The following is an 8,949-nucleotide window of genomic DNA, read 5'->3' as shown; positions in this document are numbered from 1 at the left end:
AAATATATGAATGTGTAGATGGGTACAGTAGCTGCCTACATGAGTATGAGAGTGGGGAATTGTGTTGATACCAAGAGCTATAACAGGCACATTTTAAATTATTTGTCTAGCAATTTTTTAACACTTAGTTTTTAATAGTTGTTAATTTTATAATTAGAATTTGATGTGGATCAGACATGTCCTATCCATTAAATAATGTCAGTGCACAGGGTCAATATAGATTCAGTACATTGGATTAGTGCATTAATACTATCTGTCTTTCTTTCACACACACACACACACACACACGCACACAGACAGACAGACAGACAGACAGACAGACAGACAGACTCTGTGTATGAAAGTGTGTGCATTGTGCATACTGAATATTGTTGTCAAAGCTAATTTAAATGCCTACCGAGTTGTGCATTTTTTTTTTAAATTACATAATCTCAACATGTCATTCTAAAACTGAGATGTGTGAATACTTTTCAGGCTTGAATTTCAGATGTTTTGTGCAGAGTGAAGCTTTTAACATGATTTCAAAAGAAACTAGTTTACATAATCCATTCTACTAGGTTCTAAAGCATGTTAACGGGTGCAGTAGTTGAATAACAACCTGTAAGAATATTAAGGATACAATAAACTTGAGTTTTAAATGTCTGAGCACCTACTATCAAGCCAAACTTCCTTTTACTCTCTTGTGTCTTCATTTATTTCTGTATCAAGAAGCAACTTTAAGGAAGTAACGCATAGACTGAACATGCTATATCTTCTGTCTCTTTCAAATGTTTAAGAACACAAACAACCTCTGAAAATGTTTTAAAAGCACGTCATTTGAAGAAAACTGCTCTAGTGGCTATTTGTCACATTTTCACCCTGATCTATTCTTTTAAAATCCTCTCAGAAACTGTCTGACTTCATATGCAACACAAAGCTCAATCAATAAAGAGAGAGGATGTGAAATGCAGCCGAGAGCAAATTACATCATCGGTGCACAAAGACGCCAGTTCACACATTAATTCAGTGCATGTTCCAGTTTATTTGTTAGATTATTTACAGAGAGAGAGAGAAAGAAAAAGAGACCCTTTATATACCTCTGTTGCTGCTCACGTTCTGTTCATCAGACTCAAAAAAGTCCTTGAATGCCGGCGGTGTTGTTCCACCACACAAATGGAGTGGAGTACACATTACTTCTCATTACTGGTGCGGAGAGTTCATTAGTGTTGAGGTCTCCATGTGCGCTTAGTGTTACCCAGGAGAACAACTTGACTCGCATAGTTACTTATAGGAGAGAGGAGCTATAGAAGAAAGGAACCAGGCTTTCTCTTTAAATCTCTTAATCTTTGTTGGATCTAGCCGTTTGCCACCTGAGTAAATCTGAGGGAAGTTTGGAGTGAAATTTCATTATAAATACATTTTAATCCGAAATATCTGCTGGCTTTGGCTCTCTGTTAATCTCCTGAGTAAAACCAAGGAGACAGGTTGCTGTTAGAATACCAAAAAAAGAAGAAAAACAGATGAGATCTTGACTGTCGATGGCCACAAAAAGCTAAGTCTTGAACCTGAACGGGCGATTCTAATGTTTATGTCTATGTTTTATGAGACGGACCTCAGCCCACCTTCTGTATGTGTTGCAGTATAAACATCAGTGTGCCTCATATTGTGAGCTTTGTACAGGACGTGATCTCTCTGCGTTGCTGCTGCTGGCCAACAGGTTGTGGTTCGTGAACATCCCAGCACCACTGACCACAGTGTAGCGTCTACACACTGACAGGAAATAATTAGTTGTCTTTGGTTATGACTCAACGTAGGTCCTCTGATCAGGGTGTACAAACGTACATATTGTTTGTGAAATCTTTAACCACTGCCCTTTAACATTACCTGCTGTTAAAAAGAAGGGAGTAAAAAGCTGCGGTCTGACTTCCAATTACATAGTTATAACTTGACTTAAAGTTTCCAAATGCAGTTGAACTACTTGTGGTTTATGATGCAACATTACATTCGTTGTGCTTCTTTCTTTCTATGCTGCATGATAAATCTAACTAGAAAAACATGCCTTGGACACCTATTATTTCTTAATAACTAAAACCTTCAGACAAATGTTAAGTTTTGTTTTTTCCTTAAACCTATAGTGTATTTGTAGCCCAGATCATTGGATGTAACAAAGCCTGAACGTGCACATTGTTACACATCCTACAGCTGAAAACCGATTTTTAGCTGCAGGCTGTAGTTGGAGATTAGCTGACTAGAGGACGTACAGTATCACTACATAGTGAGTAAAAGAGGAAAGGTGTAGGGGGGTACTTGTATATAACTCGCATATAATTCATAAGTCACATGGGGGTGGCTAGGACTATTTATATATACTAATTTACAGACACTCCAATTTGAAGTTGTCGAATAATAGAGTACACGTTGCATTAGCCTTACACACTTGCAAAAAACCTGTCTGTACACAACTTTAAATATTTCTTTTTACACAGACTGATATAGGAACATACATACAGTGTAGAATAATTGGGCGTCATTGAAGCCTGCTTCGATTTGATGGTCTCCGTACTACCTTGACGTGTTTGTTGTACACCTCAGGATGTAGTTCTCTTAAGAAGCATTCCAGTTCATTTCAGTTTGGTTCTGTCAGTTACAATAATCACCAAGTGAATTTGCTGAGCTAATAACAAGTCTGATGGGACAAAAAAACACATACCACACACCACCTTTCTTGTGTAATTCTGAACAGTTTTCTGGGTTTCCCCAGGACGTGGTTAGTGGAGGTGCTAGGTGCATTTCCCATTTTGTAAAAAGTATGTTTTTTGTTTGTTTTTTTAATTCCCAACATTGCAACATGCTTTTTCTTAAAAGTACAATGGATCAATCAATTAATGTTACCTGCTGAGCTGAATCCAACAAATTCTGATGCATCTCATCTTGAGGAATTCAGTTACTGGGCTCACTCCTTAAATACCTCTGCTTGTTTTATGTTTCAAAGTACAATCATTTCTTGTGACGTTGGTCTCTGTTCCAGGCGACGCAAAGCGCCTCTGCTGTAATACGCTGCAGAAAACATTCTTTTCCTAAGGCCTCTAAAATTCCTAAAATGACTCTGTCTACAGGCCTGCTCGCACCAGGATTTAAAATGAACGATTACAATTCAACTTGGGTGAAATTTGACCCACAAATTTCTAACATTGGCAGACACAAAGCCGTTTGGACAGTGTTGACCTTTTCTGAGGGAACAAAAAGCATGAGATTTCAAAATGGAGAACGCTATCGTGGCTTATTGGCTGTGTTGCACCATTCACTTTCATTTAACCTGCCTGTCGAAGTAAAAACTGCTCTACAAAGGAAAAAAATGTTTTTTCTGACATTTGAGACAGGAGTCGATGGTACAAATACTTCTTTTAAATAAACTGTGTGAACCTATTGTCCAGTTAGTGACCGAGATGAGCTAATGAGCTAACATGTATGCTAACCGCTTGGAGCAATTTAATTTTCGTGTTCGAAACCTTTTCATTGGACAAAATGTAAAGCAAAGTACAAATAGCTATGTCTGTGCTGTCCCAGATCTCAGCAATCAACAAGGTAAGTACAATCTTATCATAACCAACAGAACCAGTGTCCAACAGGTAATACACCAGTTATCCTTTTATCTGATATGCCTTGACCCCCGTTTGGAAAACTCTCTTTACCTTTTTATAAGAGGTCATAGCCTGGAGCAGAGCATCCAGAGCTTGTAGGGATTCAATGTGTTGCTCAAAAGTACTCGGGCATGAAACCTAACATGTCCTACAACATCCTGCTGCCACAATCATTGCCCTATGTGCTCTGATCTACCACATTTCATCTCCTCAGTAACTTCCAGTTCAAATGCATGGGTGGGTGTGTAGGGACATCCCCTACATTAGAAACTGCACATGGAACTGAAAGCCTCAGATTAGCTGACATCAGTATAGGTTTGTTGTTTTTTTTCTTTTCTCTTTTTCAAAAAAAAGTTCAAGTCCCACAAGCGGATTTCAAGTTAAGATTCCACTTGTGATAAAAATGAAACCCATGTATCAAAAGAAGAGTATTGTCATTGTTGAAACCCTGCAGAAATAATTTTGCTGTTTGGAGATGAAGTATTTTTGTATCAGATCTTCGAGACAGAAATATAGTACAGTTAGAAATTCTGCCTTTTTTTTCCTCAAAGCAGGTCAGAAGTCTTGATATCATGCAGCCAGCTGAGTCTTCTTTTTTTCTTCTTTTTTTTTTGATTTCTTTGTTGCTTGGTCTGGGAAGTTGTGACATCAAACAGTTTGAAGGTCAGATCTTGATGGAGGCCGAGGAGAATCCCAGTTAATAATTTGTACAGAAAAGATATCCCATGCGGTGGGATTTTGACCTCCGACTCCTCTAATATACAGCAGTGTGCAAGCACAAGGGAAAAACACCAACATGAGACGTGGTGCATAACATTTGCAAAAATATATCTTCATATTTTTTTGCCTTACAGATTGAGAATATAAATAAGAAATTATCCATCGAAAATATATGTGGGGACTGAAAACGGATACATTGTATAGGCTTCGCCAACTTAAAGTGCTAAGATACTTAGATTTTTGAACAAGCCGCAAGCAAAAAGGAATATTCTGACTAAAACTTTCCCTTCACTCGTAGAGAAGACGCATCAACACCACCGCCCCGCCCTGCAGGGCATCATCATAAAGCCGCCATCGGACTGATCCAAACTCACTTTCACATTCATATTCTTCAGCTTGATTTTTCAGTAAATGAAATGTGAGACTGGAATGTTTTTATTTGTTCTTAACTGCCATGAAAACCTTGTTTTCGAGAAGTGAAAGTGAACTGGCATCAAACCCTGATGGCCATGCAGAATTCCTTCACAGTGTTGTTCTTTCCTCACTTCAGCATCAAAAACTTCAACTCTCCACTCATGCAACAATTCTGTCAGATCATTTTAATGAGCCAGCTTCTACCAGATGGCTGTCCTTGACTCTTACTCCACAAAATCCCCTGCAATATAGTGTACATTGTGTTTCTGTAGTTTTGTTTGAGAGATAGAAAATGTCCAAGCGTACAGTATTTAAAGCTAAGTGGTGAGAATGGTCTGTCAGGACGCCTCTGATTTCCCTGATCGTTTACCCATGAACACTGAAACCAACTTTTTGACATGCAGAGCCCTCTGAACCTGCTAGCGTGCCGCTCGTACCTCGTCTTTGGCGTATAACTAAGTGTACTACACTGTGAAGCGAAAAACAACACAATACCTGAAACTGTCTGAAACCACACAACAAGACTCATAACAAAACAGCAGCAACCAGAGCCAGTGATTATGCAGACAGAGCTGTCTGAAGGGCGATCGGTGAAGGACTCAGAAGTCCAAGAGAGACCTTGTTTAAGTACTTTCCATATATACCAGGCCCTGCATCCATTTTGCATCCCTTTCTATTGATAATCGCACACAGCTAACTGGTGATTCTACAATCGACTTTCTGATGGCACCTTCTGCCAATCTTGTTACCTAATCTAAAAGAGGAGAGCGCAGATGTGTGCGGGCTGGTTTCCATGGCAATTAGATCTTGCTGTTCTCCAGGTGGGAGTCAATGTGCTTGATCAGGGCATCGTCGGGGTAACCGATGGGGAATATCAGCTGGCAGAGAGGGCAGCTCCGCATGTCGCTCTCCTCCGTCTCCATCCAGAGCTGCAGGGCAACACACACACACACACACACACACACACACACACACACACACACACACACACACACACACACACACACACACACACACACACACACACGAGACATCAGGATAAAGGAGTACATCTTCAATTGATTGTATTAGTCATTCTGTGGGAGGTTGACAATATTACATTACTACTAGGTGAGTGATCACTTCAGATTTACACAACAGGGTTTTGCCATGGAACAAACCTTGTAGTAAATCCAGGTGGAAACTCTCATCCAAGCACTGATTCATTGTGTCATCCAGTTAAATTTAGAGAAAAGATTTATCAGAGGAATGTCTCAACATTGTGGGAACTATATTTGCTCTCAACCCAAGAAAGGGATGAGAAGATCGACATGGAAGTGCCCTCCAGAACGACACATAAAAGCGTTTTCTGGTCTCTCAGCAGGATGACATCATCAGTCAGTGCTAGTGCCTGTAATGGGCCAATTCACCAGTACGGAGTACCCACACTTCTGATTTTTGTCAACATGTGTACCCTTATTGTGACAGTATTATGAATAGGCTGATGTGTAAACCAAAATAGGCTGTGAATCATGATTTATTTGGAGAAACCAAGAAATTCTTTGTGAAATCAGACATTCAGCACCCCCATGTAGCCCAAATGGAATGATCCTTTGTTTCATAACCACATCTTCAGACATCGTGATGATTTAACTCTGTGATTGGTAGGGGAATCAGGCTCTTAGATAGAATAGTCGACTACTCAGGGTCACCCATACAAGGAAAAGATGTACACATGTATCCAAGACACATGCGATTATCATGTCATGCAACTGATAATTTAGGGTACTGGCATCTTTTGTTGTCCAATTCAGGCAGTGGTTAGTTCCTTCCAAAACTGTTTAAATCATTTTTACAAAAATAAAGGCATTTTCTAACCTGACAAATGTTAAAGTTAAGGTTAAAAAAACAGCTGTTTATTTACATGATGTACTGTATATTGTGTGTTTAAGTTAGAGTTGGAGTTATTTGTTGAGTAGCAGCCAGTAATCCCTGTGTACCGTCTCGGTCACTAGCATGGGTTGCCAGATTTGTATGGTGAGCCCAGGTTGTTGTTTTGGTCTCTGCACAGGCACGATGGTACCAACCACTTTGAAAAAGCTGTGCACAATATTTGCGTTCAGTTGTTGTTTGCCAAGAATAGTTCCAGCACTCACTATCTCTCTCTGTTCATGTAATGTATAGGTTAAACAAACGAGACACAATGTGTTTAGTGGTCAGGCTTTAACGATATAGGTTGATGTATATTTTCATTTGGCCCGAGCTGTTTTTCTTTTACGCTAAGCTAGCCTAGACACACTAGATTGATATCAACCATCTCATCTCACGCTCAGAAAGGAAGCAAATAACTGTTTCTGTTTAGTAATTACATTTAAGGAACTAGAAAGAGATATGATAAAGACAAAGGTCTTTAGATGATTTTGACAGTGAGTGTGCAAAGGGCTCATTAGTTATTTTCTGAGAAGCAGCTCAGCGCTCCCACAGTCACTACAGTTGTGACACAGGACAAAAAATGCTTCACTGCTGCAAATTCATAGTTTAAAAATCACTCGCTATATTATCTCTTTTAGGATGTGATCAAGTTTTAAATTTTGAACTCACATTGATTGAAGGCCAGGACTGAGCGTGCTCGGCTGACATGTACCCCGGCTGCGGGTGGCAGCTGAGGTTGTTAGACCTCTGAGGGATGGGGAAGACTGAGCAGGATGCTGGGCCTCTCATGACGCCGCTGGGCACTGCCGAAGAGAGCACGCCCAGCGTCCGTGGTGGGCTGATGGGATGCGGGCAGGTCCACTCCTCCTCATCTTCAGAGGACTGTGGGGGCTGGGGGGCCGGTGTGGAAGGAGAAGGGGGCTCAAAATGCAGGTGGGCCACGTCAGACAGAGGAAATGGCATCTCTCTTGAGTGGCGCATGGAGCTCTCCCCGAGGCCCCCGTCTCCTCCTGCACCACCTTGATGGGGAGAAGGGGAGCCTCTGTGCTGCAGTCCACCGTGAGGAGAGCCCACATGTTGTTGCTGCTGTTTTGTGTAGCCGTCAATGTAGGGCCGAGGCTTAGGCAAGGTGGCGACAGGGTCCAGGGAGAAGCGGGGTGGGCACTGGTAAGCGGAAGGATCAGCAACCTCGGAGTAGCTGCGACGGCCCTGGAAGCTGGCCCTCAGGTGCTGGCTGGGTGGCCGGCAGGAGTAAGAGGCGGGACCGCCATTGACGTCCAGTAGGGGTGAACGGCGGTGCATGTCTGGAGAGAGGCGCACCGGTGAGCGCCTCTGTTGGATTGGGGAGTGATGTGGCGGAGGTGGGACCGGAGAGTGGCGCTGGGAGATGGGCGAGTGGCGCTGAGATACTGGAGAGTGGCGCTGGTGGTGGATTGGAGAGTGCCGCTGGACTGAGGGAAGAAAAAGAAAAGAAGTGTAAAAACACATTAGAAAAGAAGTTAGGTAAATTGACCAATAGTACACACTTGGTCTGGGGCTGTTCGTCATGGTTGGGGTAGACCCCTTCCTTCTAATTAAAGGACATCTCAAGGCTACGCTATAATAAAAGTTATACTTTAGACAATAGGGTTTTTTCAGCTTTGTAGCAACAGTTTGTGTTTGACCTTTCACTGTTTTACTATGACAATGTCCCTGTGCACAAAGCCAATTCCATTAAGAAATGGTCCAGTATGTTGTGAAAGAACTTGATGAACTTGACTGGCCTGCACTGAGCCCTGACCTTAAACAAATCCACCAACATCTTTTGTATGAACTGGAACACCAACGGGGGGCCAGAACTGATTGCCCAATATCAGCGTTGAACCTAACCAATGCTTTTATATCCGAGCAGGTTCAACATCTGGTGTAAAGTTTAAAAACATAATAGTGGCAGATCAATGTTCATGGTTTTGGAACAAGATGTTCAACACCCGCACATGTGTAAAACGTTCAGTTGTCCACATACTTTTGGCCATGTTGTATAAGCGGCGTCTACAACACTTTTGTACCAAAACAGTCAATATGCATTTTATTAGAATACCTTTTATGGCAGTTTAAAACAATCAAACCTTCCTACAGACGCTGCATCCGGGTGTGATGAGAAATACACATTGTTACTCTATGTATTCATAAAAAGATGAAGATCTGTACAGTTTTACAGTTTTGTGCAATTACAAGATATACTGATGAGTCAGTCACCACTTCATCTCCACTTCCCATATCAAAGAGGAAACATCATTTATTG

At 41.4% G+C, this 8,949-nt stretch overlaps 1 protein-coding gene across 2 annotated transcripts in view; it reads right to left on the bottom strand.

Moving 5' to 3' along the window:
• Nucleotides 1-1,001: 1,001 nt before the first annotated feature.
• The window catches only part of tbkbp1 (TBK1 binding protein 1), a 56,227-nt gene continuing 48,279 nt past the window's right edge, over nucleotides 1,002-8,949 (bottom strand). For both annotated transcript variants that reach the window (XM_032501511.1, XM_032501510.1), the window contains exons 9-10: nucleotides 7,335-8,116; nucleotides 1,002-5,683 (exon numbers count right to left, since the gene is read on the bottom strand). In XM_032501511.1, coding sequence (XP_032357402.1) covers nucleotides 5,555-5,683; nucleotides 7,335-8,116 — 911 coding nt within the window. In that variant the 3' untranslated portion in view covers nucleotides 1,002-5,554. The remainder of the gene's footprint in view (nucleotides 5,684-7,334; nucleotides 8,117-8,949) is intronic.

Source organism: Etheostoma spectabile, chromosome 21 (genome assembly GCF_008692095.1).
Source record: "Etheostoma spectabile isolate EspeVRDwgs_2016 chromosome 21, UIUC_Espe_1.0, whole genome shotgun sequence".
Classification (NCBI taxonomy): domain Eukaryota; kingdom Metazoa; phylum Chordata; class Actinopteri; order Perciformes; family Percidae; genus Etheostoma; species Etheostoma spectabile.
This window is presented reverse-complemented; position numbering and strand designations above follow the sequence as displayed.